Here is an 18050-nt window from a genome sequence, read left to right on the forward strand (position 1 = left end):
CCTCCCCAAAGTATTTACTTGTGTGTGTGTGTGTGTGTGTGTGTGTGTGTGGTAATTAGTGGTTCTGCATTGAGGTCACGTACATCACAATCGTCACAGCAAGTCAGAATGGCACAAGACACCCTAATGTGCATCATGCGTCCAATAAGAAACCAACAACAGATGGATGACTTCATCCCATTGGAATATTAAGCCCATCCTATCTCAGTATAACTGCCTGTCCCCCAAAGTGACAGAACAGTAAAGAGATTTTAATTAACTGGAATTAAATTGCATCAAACACGTTTGAGGAATGAGAGGCACGTTGACAAAGATCTGCAGAGCAGGATTCCTGTCTTTCATCCTTATCTCATACATTGCAATCACATCTTCAATGACTCTTGATTTAACTGAGCTGAGAAATAAAGTTTCAAAGATCAAGGTGAATCCAAGAGGGAATCTTTGGGCAACAGGTAAGAACAATTTTGGCATTGTTTCATGATTTTTTGCAGTTTTTAAGAAAATATTTTTGACAGTTTCCTTTTATTTTGTGCTTATTTAGGACATTTTATGGGCAAGAAAAGTGTGGTGGACAGTTCATTTATGGAGTCTGCCTTTGAAGATGCTCCCACTGAAGTGAGAGCCGTTAGTCCTGTGTACAGAGTGAAGGACCTGCAGACGCTGCTCATACAGATGCTGAAAACTACCCAACAAGCACAACGGAAACAGGCACTGGACAAGTCAGTTTATTAATATTATTATTGTTATTATTATTATTATTATTGCTTTAACAACTGATGATATGTTTTCCATTCATTCAGAGGAGAAAGGGATCCTGCTTGAGGAGCATTTCAACCACCTTGTAACATCATTACTGTGACAATACGAACTCCCACAGAGGAAGAGGCGTGTGACAAATAATGCTCTTGTAAAAATATATTTACATATATTTCAGTGTGATATATTACATTCTGTATGACAGTGTGAAGTGAATCTGCAGTTTGTTCTTGGGTAAAATGATTTGAACCTAATATTTATGATATGCTACCTGTTAATAAATTAGTGCTGAAAGCTAGATCTGTGTCAGCCTTTTCTGCTGATTTTCATCAAATCAGAACTGAAAAAGAAATGGCAGGAAGAGTGGGAAAGAGGAAATAAGAGCCGATATGACTACAGCTTTCAAAGAAAAGTAGGAGAAATAAGAGGATCTTTTGGGTTTCACTTTATGGAGAAATTAATTGGCAGAAAATTTTGCAACTTGGGGACAAATTTTGTCTTAGTAATAAAGTTAAAGAGGTTTCCTTAAAAAATTTGTGTCGAATATATCGAGCAAAAAAGACATTAGAGAGATTTAGAATTAATATGGAATGTTCTTGCAATTTCTTTGGACTAGAAGAAGAAATAATCTGTCATTTGTTTTATCACTGTATGTAAACAAGAATATTTTGGCTGGATGTTCAGCATTATATATGAAGGAAAACTGGGCAAACAATCCAGTTTCAGGATGAAGACATTTTTACATGTTTTGAAGGTAATGGGAAGGAAAATGGCACAACAATAAGAGGCCCGAAGAATAAGAAGGCAATTAAAACTAAATGTGTTTTTGATATATTTCTTTTAGAGCGATGATACATTATTTTTAATTTGTATTACTTTTTCTCAATTCTTTTTTTCTTCTTCTTGTAACTTTGTATATATACCCCTGGTATGGGCAGTTTTGTGTGTACATATTGTTAATGTGCATGTGTTCTCCAAAATAAAGAATTTAAAGGAAAAAAAAAAAGAAAAATAGCTAGAAATAGAGGAGGCAATAGAAATAGAAATGAGGAGGACATGATATCAAGGATGAAGTTTGGTCACACCGGTCTGTAGAGTACATCAAACATCATGAATAAGCTACAGGTAGATGTGAACATTGCGGATTAAAGGAAACGGTAGAGAATGTATTTTTATAGTGTCCTAGATTTCAACAAGAGAGGCAGAAACTTAAAATTAAAGGAATCAAAAGAGACTGTACTAGAGAAATGTTGTAGAAGATTTCAGGTGATGTGCGGTACGCCATTTTTTTCCTAGGACGGCGAAGTCATAACCCGCCCTACTCTGCCTCTGATTGGCTAGTACTCATTGCCTTCCTTGGTTGGGTTGGTCAGTTTTAGGCATGAAGATGAGTCAGGGTTAGGATAAACCAATTGGAGGCAGAGTAGGGCGGGTCATGACTTCGCCGTCTTAGGAAAAAAGTATCACTCCAATCCAGAAGGAGGCAGTAATGCACCTACAAGCTGTTTACCAACCGCCATTAAACAACAAAACAAGAAGAGGAAGCAGAGGGAAGCTAAAACATGCTTTTCATTACATCTTAGGCTAGACAGTTTAATAATAGACAGTAGCTATGCCTCTAATAGTGCTGTGTGGTTACCCCTGTAGTGGTAAAACACGGAGGGCAGAAGAGCTGAAGGGGTATTTTGAACAAAACACAGACCGAAAGGTTCATATTGTGGGAGATGGAGCTCTGGGCGTTGAGAAAAACTCAGTGTATGCAGGCAAGTTAAGCTAGCTATATCTAATTACATTCAGATATTAACTGTATATAACGCTGGCTACCGTGTTTTATTAAGTTTTTCTGGAAAACCAGAGTCCCTCGTACATGCTAGTTCTCTCCCAGTTGAACCAGTTGGCTAGAAAGATAACATTTTATTGAATTAAGACTGGTTTCCTGTACTGTTTTGAAGTTTGTGATAAGTGAAAATGCTGTCTGGTGAAGACTCACAGGAGTGTTTCTCTCGTGTACAACGGAACATGAGTGTTTGTAGAGGATTTGGACAGCGATGACATAATAATATATTATGGGTATATATATATATATATATATATATATATATATATATATATATATATATATATATATATATATATATATACCATAGTGTTTTGAATTGAGTTTGTTGTGTCAGTACAATGTCACTTAATCTTCTCTTTACGCAAGAAATTTAGCAACAAACAAAATCTTGCACTGATTGTGTCTGCAACATCTAATTAATTGAGTTAAACAGCTGCTGGAAGTTAAAAATCTAGGGGGGAAAGTATTTAAAATTTCTATTAGCAGTTCAGATTGAAGCTTTTGAATAAACTAGTTGATTAATCAATCAGTTGAAAATGAACTATTTTTATAATTTTCCAAGCAAAACTACCAAGAATGATTGGATATTGTCTTCTTTTCTTTCTCTTCTCTTTATAATAAACTCTTAATTTCGGGTTTTGGACTACTTTTCAAACAGGCAGGCAAACGACCACGATGTCAATTTGGGTTGTGGGAAATTATGAAAGGCAATTTTCACTGTTTTCTGATATTTCCTAATCAATTAATAAAGAATATAATCTGTACATTAATTGATAATTGAAATACTTGTTGGTTGCAGCACTACTGTAGTGGCCAAAATAGCACATCTTCTGTTTGATATCACAAATGAATAGTCGGTATCACAAAGACGACTGTTTTGAAACAGGGTCTCTAGAAAGCACGCTACATCTGCAGTAACATATGCAAATATTGTTGGATATGTTGCAGATTCCCAAAAGGAAAAAAATACCAGAGCAGCTCTGAAGGCTGAAGTAGAAAGGTGGGTTACATCAGTTTCTGGACTAGACCCTAATCGGTTCTACAGCCTTTCTTTTTCTTCAGCCTTTTTAATGTTTATCTATTTGTTTTAGGAAAGTCAACAAGGATGACATCGTCATTTTTGATTCGTTAAATTACATTAAAGGTAAATTATAGTAATAATAGTGTGCAGATTCTTGATCACAACATTTATTGTTTTGTGTACACTTTTACCTTATTAAAGTTGAAATACCTTACAGGCTACCGCTATGAACTGTTCTGTCTCATTAAACACGCACAGACGCCACACTGCCTGGTAAGTACACAAGATAAATTACCATTTAATTTGTAACATCTGAAAAAAGAAAAATCCTCCAACAACACAACTCAAAATTTGCCATATTTTTGTGAAGGTTTACTGTTTGACGTCAGATGAAGTGAGCTCAACATGGAATACCAACAGAGATGCCGCTGAGCAGTACACCCAGGACATGTTAGTGACATGTCATTACCTTTAAAATTATGTTGATATATGCTTGTCATTGTCAAAAATGATCATCATGCAATATATTTATGTTGTTTCCCTGACATCTGTTTTGTCTTTTGTAGCTTAGATGCTTTAGTGCTGAGATTTGAAGCTCCAGACTCCAGAAACCGATGGGACAGTCCTCTTTTCACCATCCTCAAAGATGACACGCTTCCATTTGAAGACATTTCTGATGCGCTTTTCAAGAGAAAAGCACCCCCTCCGAACCAGTCTACGCAAAGTGTAAGAGACATGCGATCATACACATTTCTTTTTCTTTTTTTAATTTTTACACACTTTAACAGTATTTGGTACATATAGATGTACGTCCTGCCACGCTGTCTTTTTGATGGTATATGATCTCATATTTCTCTGCAGCAACCATTGTCGTCTACAAACTTCTTGTACGAGCTGGACAAGATCACGCAAGATGTGTTGATGGTATGTCCTTATCTATTATTTCAGATTTTGTGTTTACTTATTAGTCTCAGTTTTTTTCCCCTTGTATGTTGTTTTTTGTGGAACTATATGATTTTATTGTTTTATGGCAAATTTTAAGATAAAAGTGGGTCCTAAATATTCAGAATTTAAAAAAAAATCAATTGATGAGCATCTGTTCAACAGTGAAAACATTTCAATCCATACAGACCTTCTTCAAAGGAAGTTAATGAAGCACAGAGCACATTATTTATAGCCCACTAACAGGTGTACTAAATGACAAATAGGAACGGAGTGAGTGACAACTTATTGGCTAAAAGCAACAGGCAGACAAAAACACAAAATAGAGTCAGTAGGCAAATAATTACATCACAAGGGCAGTTTTTAAAAATAGAATACACAATTGCACACTAATACTGAAATAACCTTGACATCACCCCTTTACAGAGGGAGGACACATTGGTGCGTGGTTTAGACTACAAGGATGTTAAATACAGATGGGTGACAAATGAAAGGAAAAACCAACATAAAGTGTCTTGGTAAGGTGTTGGGCCACCACGTGCTGCCAGAACAGCTTCATTGCACCTTGGCATTGATTCTACAAGTCTCTGAACTCTACTGGAGGGATGAACACCATTGTTCAAAAAGATATTTCCTCATTTAGTGTTTTGATGATGGTGGTGGAGAGCACTGTCTAACACAATGGTCCAAACTCTCCCATAGGTGTTCAATTGGGTCGAGGTCTGGTGAGTGTGAAGGCCATAGCACATGATTCATATTGTTTTCATACTCATCAAACCATTCAGTGGCCCCTAGCGCCCTATGAATTGGGGCATTGTCATCCTGGAAGAGACCACTCCCATCAGGATAGAAATGTTTCATCATAGGATAAAGGTGATGACTCAGAACAACTTTGTAGTGATTTGCAATGATCCTTCCCTCTAAGGGGACCAGTGGACCCAAACCATGCCAGTAAAATGCCCCCCACAGCATAATAGAGCCACCAGATCCCCTCACTGTGGGGGTCAAGCATTCAGACCTGTACCAGTTTTTCCTTTAAATTGTCACCCATAGTTGTTCACTACCTTGCAGCTGAGGATAATGGGCTTTTTTCACAGAAGACATTTTAACATCACAGTAGGAAAAGCACAGGCGGAACTAATAACATGTAGGGTCATCGTATTGAGCTTGCTCACTCACTGGCCTGGATTACTGGGATGCTTCAGTGGAACTGAGTCTTCGTCAGTGTTATTAATTACACCTGTGCTTTCTCTTTGCTGTGTCAAAATGACTTGGTGACGCTCTGCAAATGTATAGCAACACATGACCTGAGATCAACCCTGCAATCTACTCTTACGTTAATTGATTCTGAGACTGAGTTGTCCACTTATTTCATCAATATATCGCAGACCACATAAGAAGGTAAATGATGAGTTTATTGATGCTTTTCCAAGTAACACAGCTGGTGCATAATAATGTCATCCAATCGTCAGAGGATTGACGTCAGGATCTCTGAATACGTCAGCACGTAGCAGTATGTCATAAATGTTCTTCTATTACAAGCAGAACAGGAGGAATGTTAAAGCTCTTTATGTCAATATTATCATGGACGACATGTTCCAGTGTATTTATCCACCCAAATGAGGAATTGAGTTCTTTGTTAATCTGCTACACTGGGTGACATCAATTTCCCCATGTGGTTGTATGTCCAATTTTTGTAAATACCCTCTATCCTATAATTATATATCTTTCTATTACTGTGTTTATGTGATTGGTTGTGTCTGCTAATTGCTGTTAGCCAATAAAAAAAATCACCTGCTCTCTTCCCTTGATTTGCTATTGAGTGCACCTCTTTGCTAGCATGTTCTATGCCGCTTTTCCTACGAACATTACCTGTTGAATGCATTGTGTTATCAAAGAGGGTTTTTGTTTTTTTTTTTCCCAGGCCATTTTTAACGCACAGAAGACAAGTGTTCCTGGGGATCTCATCTCAGTTCCAGGAGCTACAGAAAAGATATCCTTTTTACACACCCAATTTTGACTTCACACATAAACAGATGTTGTTTTTATGTTTGTAACACCTTGCAATCTCTTAAGTCAGGTAGCAGTGATCTTTCTGAGTTAATTGTCTAAATTTTGTATTCCCTGTAGTAATTTGTTCTGACTCATTTTTGTATTCTACCTCCCGAGGAAAGCCATATTCCCACTCCTGTGGGGGGCTAAATGCTCTGTATTAAACGACCGGGCTTGTTGGAAAGGGAAGGTGAATGAATGCATGTCCATCAAAGAACTTAAATGAAAGGCATGGCAACCGATCACCCTCAAAGGTCTTGCCAGTAATAACATACTGTGGGATATGCAAGGAGGAGAGAAACCAAATTACTTAGATTAGTGGATTTTATTGGCAGCTGCACTGTGCCAGACCTTCTCAGAAGCAAACACTTTGATTTTCTCCTTTGAACGTGTTGATCCAGGCAGAAACTAACTTAAAAGTACATTATGTTCTGCACTGGTCACAGCCAGGTGCAGAGTTTGAATTTAAAATGATGTCAGTAACATTCAGTATTTGTTTCATTGTCCTCCCTAAAGGTCGAGATGTGATACTGTGACCTTCAGTAGTACAGTTAGTTAATGCTTCGTCAGTGTGGAAAAATACCTCCTCTGAAACATATTCCCTTTCTTCATGTAAGAGCAGACACACACACAAGTTTGTATTCTAATTTCCTTAACCGGATATTGAACATAGAGCTCACCAGGAACATCAACATGGCAGAGCTGCGGAAATTACGGCGCCAGTTCATCAGCTACACCAAGATGCACCCGACAGAGAACATAGGACAAATTGCCAACATGTTTGTGCAGTATTTAAATAAAAGTCTTCACTGAAATTTAATAGCATTGGTTTCTTTTATACGTTCTGTGACAAATATATTTAAATATTTGTTGCACCCTTTTGTGCTTTTGGCCATTGTAGAAAGATTCAGTACCATGATGAAATATAATTTCAAACATGTAGTTGCTGAAATGTACTGTAATGTTCAGGGATAGATATTACCAACTATTGCTTTCAATAATATTCCTGTTCTCCAAGTGTATTTTCTGCTAGTATTTGCATCATTTTTGCTGATGTCTCTCTTTTTTGCTGTGTCATTATTTGTTGCAAATACCATAAGTCAGTCTTGAACATTTTGTCCAGTCAAAGCTCAACGCTTTAAGCACAGGTTAGCCTTAATGCCCCTTGCACTGTGCTTGACCTGTGAGTGGCAAGCCTGAAATGGTACTTAGTTCTCTTGTTCAAAAGCTCCTTATTCCTTTGTGGAATTTGTAAGCAAAATACTGCTGAGTAATTATCTTCCTAAGATTTTGTATTATATAAGAGGATTGTGAGAAAGGCAAGAGCAGGAAGTTCACAGGATTTTATACTTTGCAAGTGTAACTAATGACTGCTAATTTTTCCTCACTTGATTGACTTAAATGATGTGTGATAAAGCACACATAACATGCAGGGAGGGTAATGTATTGAATGTGTTAACTTACATAACTTTTATGCTGTATTATAGAACAAGAAAAAATCACAAGTTGATCTTAATGCTTTTACTCAGTAAAGAACCATAAAAACACATTTTTCAAAAGTTATATTTTATTGCAACTTGATTTAACAAGTGAAAATCTGCTTGAAAAGGGAACTTGTTGGAGCAGAAAGGCAGCGGCAAGCACTATAAAATTACAGACAATGTAATTAAAAATAGAAAAATATAGCATTTAACAAAGGCGAGTCAAGTGCTAAAATAATTGACACCTCAAAGAAATAACACTAAACAAGCAGTATTTACATTACATCACATTCACTTGTCTCAATATCTTCTCATAGTTTTTTTCTTCAGAGGGACAGCAGTGCCAAAGATTCTGTCCCAGTGGCTGAAAAAAGGTGCAAAGTTACTGCTTGGCATCTGGTGGTGCATGTCATGAGCCGGTGCACCACCCAGCAGACCAAATGGCACCAGGTGATTGAGAGTCCAGGGTAGGTCATAGCCTATGTGGTCCTCTACAGACAACCAGATACTGAAAACTGTGACGCACCATGTTGTCATTGGGTGACACTTTAAAAGAATCGGATCCTGGTTGCTCCAGAGTCCCACAGTCATCAGTTCTGGGATGCTGAGCATCTCAGTAGACCAAGAGAAGGGTGCCATGTATTCATGGTGGATTGCATGGATCCACCGGTAAAGCTGTTGATGCTTGTGATGGATGTAGTGCCAAATATAGTACTGAGTGTCAAAGAGGAGAAGCATAGCCAGTCCATCAATGAAGACCTCATAAAGAGTGGGAGCATCTTGTGGCAGTGTTGGTGCAGGCAGAATGAACATGCCCATTATTACAGTTGGTAGAACAAAGAATATGTGGTTATAAAAGGCTGTCAGGAAGCTGTTTGCCATCATTCCCAGTGTTGGCTTTCTGTCCGGTTGGATCTTGTACTGGTAGAATAAAGGCACCTTTTCTCCCAAGATGTCCAGTACAGCAAAAGGCACACTGAAGAATACATAGCTGGAAAAAGCAAGAATGACTGGGAAAAAAGGAGACGAGATGAGAGACAGGTGATGAAAAAGGAAATAATCCCACAAAGGCTGCAGCAGACGGTCCGAGGCCCTGGAGGGCAGGAACTGCAGAGGCAGCTCGCTGATGTTCAACATCTTTGCGTGGCACCACTGCAGGTGGCTGCTTCTAGTCTCAGAGTCTAGACGAATTTCCCCCTTTATATAGTGTAGTTCAACAGAGAGGGCTTTGCTCTCGATCAGAACAGTCCAGTTTTTTTTTTTCCAGCGGCTCAATGGCAACAAACAGACCTTCACAAGAAGATTAACCATACAAAAACATGAGTTAGACACAACACATCGATAAGCTCTAGACTTAGCATATCAATAGGTACAAAGTTTAACATTTACAGTACAAGGAGGTAAGGAGGATCCAAGCATTTTTGTAAGGGTGAAATATTCCCCCAATCTCCCCAAGTTTCAGTTTTTAAATTAATGTCGCTCTACAGAAATTTCAAAACATATTATTTATTTTAATTTAATTACACTGTTCACGTGTAATATGCCAGCATACCTTGGGGACAATTATTACACTGCTTTTAGTAAAGTATATCTCACCATTTTTCACACCTCAGGCTGATGCATTGTAAAAAAAATCTGACACAACTCTTTATTTTTTCTTATCAGTTTGCTGATAACTGTAAGATCCCCTCCAGACATGTTTTTAAGACATAAAAATACTCTGCTTTGAATAATAATTTGTCTTTATATGGTTTCCCTACAAAAAAACTGAATCAACTATTTAACAGTTCTTAAAAACTACTCCTTCTCCCTCATTGAAAATCTATGAATGTGCAAAAAAACCCCAAAAACTACTGGACACAAGATGTCTCCTACATCACTGGAAAGTCAGTTTTCGGTGTATGTGCACTGGAGGCTTCTAGTTTCCACATCACTCTTGTGTAAGTTGCATACTGGAACATGACTGGCTTCCAAACTAGTTGTGATGTCACAAATCCTGCTCGTAGTTACACACCTCAAACTTTCCCCCTTCAGCATATTAAATTCAAAACAGACTTCTCGTATCAAACTCTGCACACACATCATTCTGCACAGTGAAGCTCAAACATCTGAGTGAAGAAACAAGAAGACAAATTGACTTGAATTGGTACAGTTTTATCACACTCACACTGAATGATCATAACAACATGATTTATTGGGGAAAATAGAAAAAAATTTCACTCAAACCGTGGATCATGTGTTACATAATGACAATAATTCTCTTCTTCACCAACTACTTCTTGTCTCCGCCTGCCTTCCTTGAAACCGTCTTGTTGGTGTTGGCATATTTTTGTCGATCATTTCTGAAGAGAAAGGAAATTTTTTTCCAATAAATTAATTGTTTTTACAACTACTATCATGTTTTCATCACTAATAATTGCAGTCAATTTCTAATATGTTGACTCTAATGTCTTTAGGTGGATATATACCTGCCCATTTTGACTTTATTTCTGCATCCCAGTCCTCCCTCCCAGTGGCTGGTGCGTGCGCCTCTCGTCATCATGCTTCCACAGCTGATGCAAGGCTTCCCATTGCCATACGGCTGCAAAGATAAACAATGCGGTGATTAAATTCAGGAAATGCTCAAATTCAGAGTGAAAGTCTAACATCAGCCTTGTGTCTAACAGTTCACCTGTTCTTTGGCACAGTAGCCACAGATCATCCTAGTGGCGAGTTCCATGGGGTGGTCCTGGTCCTCGTCATGGCACACGTCACAGGGGTATGCGCGACCACAGCAGGGAAACCTGTGAACATGGGCCCAGAGTTTTCACTAACTTCTCAGAGCTCCAACATACATCAGATATGTGAAATGAGACAGGACACGTTGCAGGTGATACCTTAGCCACCGATGGCTCTGTTTATAATGTTTGCATGTTCCTTTTTCTGGCAGTGGCTTCCCCTTTTGAACAGCAGGGTCTCTTATCGACTTATAATTAACAACAGAGGCACTTGGACCTGCACACACACACACAAAAATCACATTACATTGGCCTTTCTGGTTCTTTTCGGTAAATAAATATATATTCGTATGTGTCTAAATACTCATATTTAAAGGTTTTCATCCACTGTGTAACTTTAATGTGAGGAAACAATGACCAGAGAGCCAACTGTGGCAGTTTACTTATGTAAGATCTTAAGCCTTTGCTGATCCCTTGGATAGCAAATGTAGGTGAGTTCTAACCTGTTTTGTTGGCACGTGGCTGAATATATTGGAATCTTGTGCTCTCAGCTAGGATGCTGAGTTTGCTGTGGCAGTGTTCACAATTAAACTCCTTTGTTTGACCATAGGAAATGTTCTGAGGAAAAATAAAGACAAAGAACTTTCTGAAGAGTTCATCGTGTCTTACTTACTGCTATTGATTTTCACACAAAACAGAAATGCAGTGACAAGCAGGACATCACCTGCATAGGGCCCTCCTGGGAGCAGCTGAGGCATCCCACGGTCAGATCACAGTCTTGAAGCACAAGGTCAGCGGGTGCCGCGTTGTGGAGGTCCAGGTATCCCAGAACATCACTGTAATGGTGCAGCATGCAGGGCCTGAAAGCAGCGTTTATGCTTGCACTGCATTTTTCACACTGAGCTGTGCAGGGTGTCCTTCCAGTCAGCGTCAGGTCTGCAGTTATCTTACACCTGCAGACAGCATGCATACAGCACAGAGTCAAATTAAACAAACTCTAATTTGTGATATAGACATGATATTTAGCTCTCTTTCCTTACCTATTACACTGAAGACAAACTGTGATCTGTTGGGCCACTACGGTGGCTGTGTTCTCTCCGAGCCTCAGTCCCAGCAGCTTCACCTCTGTGCCTCTGCGGGGATCACTGATCTTAATGTTTTCCACCAGATGACTGGCTTCCTCCTCCTCCTGCTGGTGCTGCCTGTCATCACAACCTGGACCCTCCTGCCCTCCCTCCACTGTCCTCTCCCCTTCTGTCCTTTCAACTTTTCCTTCATCACTGGCATCCTCTTCTGCATCCTCAGATTTTTCACACACCGTTGCCTTGAGCTCCTGGTATGGTATGAACTGCAATCCAGCTTTTTCTATATCAATGTCTTTTTTCAACTGCAAAAAAAAAAAGAGATAAGAGACAAGAAAACATTTTCTTATCAGTGCTATAATTTTTAAGGGAAAATATGTTGACAAACACAGCCAAAAGCGAGGTGCAGTCTCCCTCACCTGCCTGGCTCCTTCAGTGAACAGTCTCTCCAAACTACGATCTAGCCAACGAAGAAAAGGCCGGAAGAGCAGCTCTACTTTTCCCATAAGCTGATTGGTTGCATGCTTGGCCTGAAGCCACTCACACGATGCTTCCTGTACATGTCTACATAGCCAAAATGTATAGAAATGACTGTCAATAATTCAAAACATTACATGTTAAAATAAACTGGAAATGCTTTTACCTTGCCATAACTGGCGGCAGATCCTGGTCCAACGGTACGTCCAATGTGAAAATCTACAGAAAATTATCAACATGATAAGTAACTGTTTGAGTATTTTACAAAACATTCACTGTAATGAGAGTTTTAGTCTTAGTTACCTCCTGAGGGTAATTGTCCGGAAAGCTCACCATGATGTCTATTTCTTTCAGATCAAAAGGCTGTGAGTTAGAATGTAGAGTCAGTATATTTCCAAATTATGATAGAGTAGTATTCATCAGTGTAACTGACTATCAAGTCAAAGCATGACAAGTGTAAGAAAAGTTTATTATTTATTTACAAGAAAAACTGGATTCTGGCCATATTTAGCTTTCGAAATCACTTGTTTTCAAATGAGCCAAAATTGCAATGTTTAATCACTGCTTTACCCAATTTCCCCTTCAGTATTTGGGTTGAATTTTCCCTCTAATCTCTTGGGGCATCAAGAGCAAAAAGAAGATTGGTGGAGGAAAATGTTTACCCAATCTGGATCAGTGGCCTCTACAGTCACCCTGTAGTATGTAACCATGCCATCGCTCCGTTCTTGAATAATGAGCTGGTCTTTGGGAAAACGCTTCTTCAGTTGCTTGATTTCTGTGTCTCGTAGCTGCTTGGTGACGTCCTCTGTGAGGTCGCACAGCTTGACCTCCTGGAGGATGTTGGGGCGGGGTACAGGTGGCATCCTCTGCACGGGTCTTGCATGATTTCCAGGAACAGGCTGGTCATCCAGTGAGGGGAACTGTGGTGGATGCCAGAAGCGACATCTGTCCTCCATGGTGCAGTGCCCTGAGATAAAGTAACGGCAGGGGCGGCGGCCAGCTGATGGGGCAGCCCTGGAGTTGTTAGTGGGTGGAGGCCTGTGTCCTACATCTCTACCAGGGACCTCTGAGTGGGGTGGCATGACATCAGACTGGCTGAGTGTCCTGGCTGTTTTCTTCTCATGAGCTTTGGCATCATCTCTTACATGCAAAAACCTGCATTTCTTCCCAAAATTGCAGTGTCTTCCTTGAGAGAAGAAGCGGCACAGCTGCTGTGTCTGATGGACCAGCTTTGATTCACCTGTCTTCTCTCCCTCACTGTTCTCCATCATTTTAACACCTGAAAGAATGAATATAGTAACAATTATTATAAATACTATGGAGAAGTATCTCTTTTTTTTGTACTAATATAAGTAAGTAAGTGAGTAAGGTCAGGTGCTGCTGTTGGGCAATAAGGTGTGGCTCAAAGGTGTGGAATGAGGTGAAGGTGAGGCTTTGTGCAGGGCACTGTAAACCATTTTTATGGACCTGCTTTCTGCACGGCGGTATTGTCACGTTCAAGCAGGAAAGGGTTTGTTCTCACAAAGTTGGAAGCAAACAACTGTCTAAAATATCATTATATGTTTCAGCATCATGATTTCTTGCATTCATCCAAACTAGAGCTTAAAAATAATCATCTACCATTAACCATTTTTATTAAGCAAAAATTCTTTTCCCTGGTTCCAACCTCTCGAATGTGAGGACTTTCTGATTTTCTCTGTTTTGTATCATTGTGAATGATTGTCTGACAAAATAAGCATGTCAAACATGTCACCTTTGACAACAATATGGACTCCTGTAGGGCCCAAGTTACCAATTCTATTATCTCTGAGAACTTATGATCACTGAGTTTTTCTTTATTTTGAGGCAAAATTAAGAGGTGCCATCTAGTGTATGTTGATCTGCAAGAGGCCTGCACAAATTTTTTTACATAATTATAGTGTCTCTTTGAAGACGAGAAAAAAAATACTCTCCATGGACTTTAAACTATTGCTCAGTGTGTAAATTACCTATCCATAGAATTGGTTATATTTCACCTAAAAAGGGGATCATCAATAAACCACTCCTAACAATAGCATGGCGTTTGGATATTTAACCATCTCATGTTAACCCGCCGAGAATGATATTAAACAGAAAAACACCAACGTTTAATAATGTTGTGTTATCTACTTAGCTACGTTAACTAGCTAAACTTTATGCAGTCATTGCAGAAGTGTCTAATGTTAGTCACATTACCTCAAATACACACACAGGGTCCACGTGAAGGTTAACTCCCTGTAATGATAATATCATAACTGTTAAAAAGCTTCAAGTTACATTTTAAAGTGGTCTTAACTGCCACCTGTCAAGTGACTGCACCGCTACCTGCTACATGCTAACGTGCGAAAACAAAGACGCAGTAAGTTTATGTCATCAAGTGCGACGACAGGTTCCCGAAACGTTATGGGGTAACAGTTGGCTTCGTAACTTTAAGCAATAGAGGATGTAATGTGTAAAGGTAATGGAGATTTCAGTTACTGTCTGTTTGTAGTACGCTGAATAGACTTTTTTGTCGCCCTCTACAGTTTGGGAGTGTGAAGTGGAGGTTCAAGTTCACGCTTGAACTTTGAGACAGCAACAGAAAACAAATCTTACAACAAAGTCCATTTAATAGCTTGTTGTGGAGTTTTCAATCATATCACATGATCTTCATGTTCATGAAAATTGTAGATGTCCAAATTTCCCTTTTTTCTGTACATTTTACTGACATCTCATTCATGTTGGCTTAATGATCATGTGATCAAAAGCTCCAGAACGACTAAATGGACCTTGTGGTGATATTGAACCTTGGCCTTTTAGCCAACATGGATGATAAGTCCTTAAATTTATCAGAAAAAATGGATATTTGAACATCTACCATTTCTGTTTGCTGATGAAGATCATGTGTTAGGAGTGAGAGCTCCAAAATAGCCAGTTTTCTCAACACCCTTTTTCACAGTAAACTCATACCCACCCTCACACCCTGGTCCTGTGAATGTGCTGAAAAGTTTCAAACATCAGTATGACAAAAAAGGGAAGCCGCTGTACTTTTTCAGACATTACACATCCAAATTGTGTACTTGGTTCACATTAAAATAGACCTTCTAATAAAATCTGTATTGCATGATGCAGCACAAATGTACAATAGTACACCTGAACACACCAAAGGCCCTGTATACTGTAATTGTTTATATTCTCTTGCATTTATGTTAATTTAATTCTATTTTTTAAATTTTATTTCAAGTGTGACTTGCATATATATATATATATATATATATATATATATATATATATATATATATATATATATATATACACATTAAAATAAAATATAAAAGCTTAAATGACTGAGAAAACTGTGCAGCAATGTCAGTGTGTTTGTACTCGTGTATCTGTGCCAGTGGCAAATTAAGTCACTTAAATTTGAACAGCAATACTGTATGGCACCAACAGAAAATGAGTAAAATGTGACTTTTAAGATTATTTTACACCTGACGTGTTTGTCACCAGAGATACAGTATATATGTTACCAGTTCCCATTCACGTATGAATAATTTGTTGCACCCTGTTGTCACTTGATACCACACAGTGAGCTAAAGCACAAGCAAGCACTCATAGGATGAAGTCTTTACCATAACCGTTGTTTCTGGCTGGAACAACTACGTTCCTCAGACATTCATAAGATACTCACCTTGTGATTTTTATTTCAGGATGGATCTTGCGTATAGCAACATACATCTTTTGATAAGATGCTTAGGAAATGAGTCTTTGCTGCAGCCTCTGTGGGAAAGCCTGAGGCTCAACTACAGAGACTATTTGAGGTCTCCACTCTTTCCCGTTCTTCTGACCGTGTCCTCATACTTTGTCTTGTGCCTTCCTTTTCTTGTTTGTGACATCATAGGAGACAGGTGGGCATGGGTCCAGCAATTCAAGATGCAACCCGGCCGTCGGCCAACAGCCTCCACACTGCTGCACTGTGCAGGCGTCACCCTGTACAACCATGTGTTTCTTGTGCTCCCAGCATCAGTGGCTCAGTGGGTATGGAGGCCACCTGTGGACCTGCCTGACCAGGCTCCATCTCTGCTGGAGCTGACAGCTGGAGTTATAGGCAACCTCCTGCTCTTTGACTTCCAATACTTCATCTGGCACCTGCTCCATCACAGGATCCGCTGGCTGTATGTCACTTTCCATGCCATCCATCATAATTACTCATCTCCCTTTGCTCTGGCAACTCAGTGTCTTGGCGGTTGGGAGCTGGTCACGGTTGGCTTTTGGACCACCCTGAACCCTGTGATCCTGAGATGCCATCTACTCACCACATGGACCTTCATGGTGTTGCATGTCTATGTTTCCATAGAGGATCACTGTGGCTACGATTTCCCCTGGTCCACATCTCGTCTGATACCATTTGGCATCTACGGAGGGCCCAGCAAACACGATGTGCACCATCAGAAACCCAACACCAACTTTGCACCACACTTCAGCCACTGGGACAAAATATTTGGCACACATGCTGATTTCAGCTTTATTACCGCTGTGAGATAGAAGGCTGTTACATTATTGTTAGTATAGTTAGAGATTTGTGTTTCACTTCATATGTGGATGTAAAAGCATTCAAAGTGTGAAGGAGTGGAAGTAAAAGAACATGTTTAAAAATGATTACATTATTTCTAAACAATTTGTCTTACAAACTGAAGTATATTACAGTAATTATATTTAGAAAAAAAAACATTTAGTATTAAGAGTGACATGTGTGTCTTATTCATTTATTTCTACCTTTCCACTCTTCTTATCTTGGTGTAGAAGAATAATTGTGTCTCTGTGTGCATTTTTTCTTGACATGTACGCTCTTTGTGTAATAAATGTTTGCTCACAAAAATGTGATGTGATTTTCCTTGTGGCTTTAATGATGACGACAAAATTTGTTCATCGTATCTACAGTATGTGTGCAACATAAACAATGCATAAATGCATCTGTCTCCTGCGAGCCTGGTTTCTCTACTTTGAAAGTGATCCTGACCTTCGGACATGGCTTACATTACGTTCTTCCTCATATAAATAATACATCCTCTGAGATACTTTTCCACAGTGTCATTTAATCTATTTTTCTTCTCAAATAGTTTCACTTCATTGTGTTTTCAGGCCCACAGACAACATCATTTGAATATATTTTATTTTAAATCTTCATTGCAGAGATGTCATTCATTGTGCACAATCAAGCTATATGTATAGATCATAACAAAGTGCACATATTGATGCTTTTGTTACCTCTGACCCTGGATTAGTACATTTCCCTTCTTATTTTTCAACTATTTATCTCTTATCTGTATTAATTTTTTGATACCAGTATTGTTTTTTTGAGGTCATGTAGCCTACGTGATGATCCCAGACTAGCACTGCTACCCAAATGTTTTATGAATGAGGAAAAAGCAGGTTAAAGTCAAATTATATATTCTGCCACTAGATGTCAGCAAAACGCTCTAATTGCCATTTTTGTCTGAATTCAATCTACTTTTTATTTTCAATATTCATCTTTAACATTTCACCGTATATATCACCAACAATGTCTATTATTTAACTAAATAAAAATGGTACACCCTAGTCTCCTGCTGAGTAATGCCCTCTGTGTTTGGGGGGGTTGTTTCTACAGGGTTTGTTGTTGTTATAGTGGCGGTGGTGGCGCTG

At 39.0% G+C, this 18050-nt stretch overlaps 5 protein-coding genes across 6 annotated transcripts; 3 read left to right on the forward strand and 2 right to left on the reverse strand.

Moving 5' to 3' along the window:
* Window positions 1-33: 33 nt before the first annotated feature.
* On the forward strand, window positions 34-1039 carry nmba (neuromedin Ba). Its single transcript, XM_044357095.1, has 3 exons — window positions 34-452; window positions 542-719; window positions 801-1039. Exons 1-3 carry the CDS (start codon window positions 293-295, stop codon window positions 820-822), a joined length of 360 nt encoding a protein of 119 aa, XP_044213030.1. The 5' UTR covers window positions 34-292; the 3' UTR covers window positions 823-1039.
* Window positions 1040-2266: 1227 nt separating this feature from the next.
* On the forward strand, window positions 2267-7431 carry kti12 (KTI12 chromatin associated homolog). The gene is made up of 9 exons (XM_044357818.1): window positions 2267-2519; window positions 3545-3596; window positions 3688-3740; window positions 3835-3890; window positions 3988-4067; window positions 4184-4343; window positions 4479-4541; window positions 6484-6552; window positions 7281-7431. The coding sequence occupies exons 1-9, from the start codon at window positions 2369-2371 to the stop codon at window positions 7422-7424; spliced, it is 828 nt and encodes a 275-aa protein (XP_044213753.1). The 5' UTR covers window positions 2267-2368; the 3' UTR covers window positions 7425-7431.
* Window positions 7432-8160: 729 nt separating this feature from the next.
* Window positions 8161-9779, reverse strand: ch25hl1.1 (cholesterol 25-hydroxylase like 1, tandem duplicate 1). The gene has a single exon (XM_044355720.1). It carries the CDS (start codon window positions 9401-9403, stop codon window positions 8393-8395), a length of 1011 nt encoding a protein of 336 aa, XP_044211655.1. The 5' UTR covers window positions 9404-9779; the 3' UTR covers window positions 8161-8392.
* A 486-nt stretch (window positions 9780-10265) lies between these two features.
* si:dkey-24l11.2 (uncharacterized protein LOC100034462 homolog) lies at window positions 10266-16080 on the reverse strand. Of its 2 annotated transcripts, none has more exons than XM_044355718.1 (12): window positions 16057-16080; window positions 13031-13647; window positions 12672-12731; window positions 12535-12587; window positions 12311-12455; window positions 11850-12196; window positions 11534-11762; window positions 11313-11427; window positions 10969-11086; window positions 10764-10875; window positions 10561-10673; window positions 10266-10434 (listed from the first exon to the last, which is right to left on the reverse strand). In XM_044355718.1, the coding sequence occupies exons 2-12, from the start codon at window positions 13637-13639 to the stop codon at window positions 10365-10367; spliced, it is 1971 nt and encodes a 656-aa protein (XP_044211653.1). In that variant the 5' UTR covers window positions 13640-13647; window positions 16057-16080; the 3' UTR covers window positions 10266-10364. The 2 variants fall into 2 exon arrangements, with proteins under 2 accessions (XP_044211653.1, XP_044211652.1); XM_044355717.1 differs by lacking the exon at window positions 16057-16080 and adding an exon at window positions 14583-14754.
* On the forward strand, window positions 16060-17948 carry ch25hl1.2 (cholesterol 25-hydroxylase like 1, tandem duplicate 2). The gene has a single exon (XM_044355723.1). It carries the CDS (start codon window positions 16077-16079, stop codon window positions 16908-16910), a length of 834 nt encoding a protein of 277 aa, XP_044211658.1. The 5' UTR covers window positions 16060-16076; the 3' UTR covers window positions 16911-17948.
* Window positions 17949-18050: the final 102 nt, after the last annotated feature.

This window comes from Thunnus albacares, chromosome 7 (assembly GCF_914725855.1).
Source record: "Thunnus albacares chromosome 7, fThuAlb1.1, whole genome shotgun sequence".
Classification (NCBI taxonomy): domain Eukaryota; kingdom Metazoa; phylum Chordata; class Actinopteri; order Scombriformes; family Scombridae; genus Thunnus; species Thunnus albacares.

Coding starts and splice junctions, on each gene's coding strand:
- nmba (XM_044357095.1), top strand. CDS start 293: ATGAGAGGCACGTTGACAAAGATCTGCAGAGCAGGATTCCTGTCTTTC. Junction 453..541: donor AGGGAATCTTTGGGCAACAG/GTAAGAACAATT, acceptor GTGCTTATTTAG/GACATTTTATGGGCAAGAAA. Junction 720..800: donor CGGAAACAGGCACTGGACAA/GTCAGTTTATTA, acceptor CCATTCATTCAG/AGGAGAAAGGGATCCTGCTT.
- kti12 (XM_044357818.1), top strand. CDS start 2,369: ATGCCTCTAATAGTGCTGTGTGGTTACCCCTGTAGTGGTAAAACACGG. Junction 3,891..3,987: donor CACAGACGCCACACTGCCTG/GTAAGTACACAA, acceptor ATTTTTGTGAAG/GTTTACTGTTTGACGTCAGA. Junction 4,344..4,478: donor CGAACCAGTCTACGCAAAGT/GTAAGAGACATG, acceptor ATTTCTCTGCAG/CAACCATTGTCGTCTACAAA.
- ch25hl1.1 (XM_044355720.1), bottom strand. CDS start 9,403: ATGGTTAATCTTCTTGTGAAGGTCTGTTTGTTGCCATTGAGCCGCTGG.
- si:dkey-24l11.2 (XM_044355718.1), bottom strand. CDS start 13,639: ATGATGGAGAACAGTGAGGGAGAGAAGACAGGTGAATCAAAGCTGGTC. Junction 12,732..13,030: donor AGGCCACTGATCCAGATTGG/GTAAACATTTTC, acceptor TCTAACTCACAG/CCTTTTGATCTGAAAGAAAT. Junction 10,435..10,560: donor AATAAAGTCAAAATGGGCAG/GTATATATCCAC, acceptor CTTTCTCTTCAG/AAATGATCGACAAAAATATG.
- ch25hl1.2 (XM_044355723.1), top strand. CDS start 16,077: ATGGATCTTGCGTATAGCAACATACATCTTTTGATAAGATGCTTAGGA.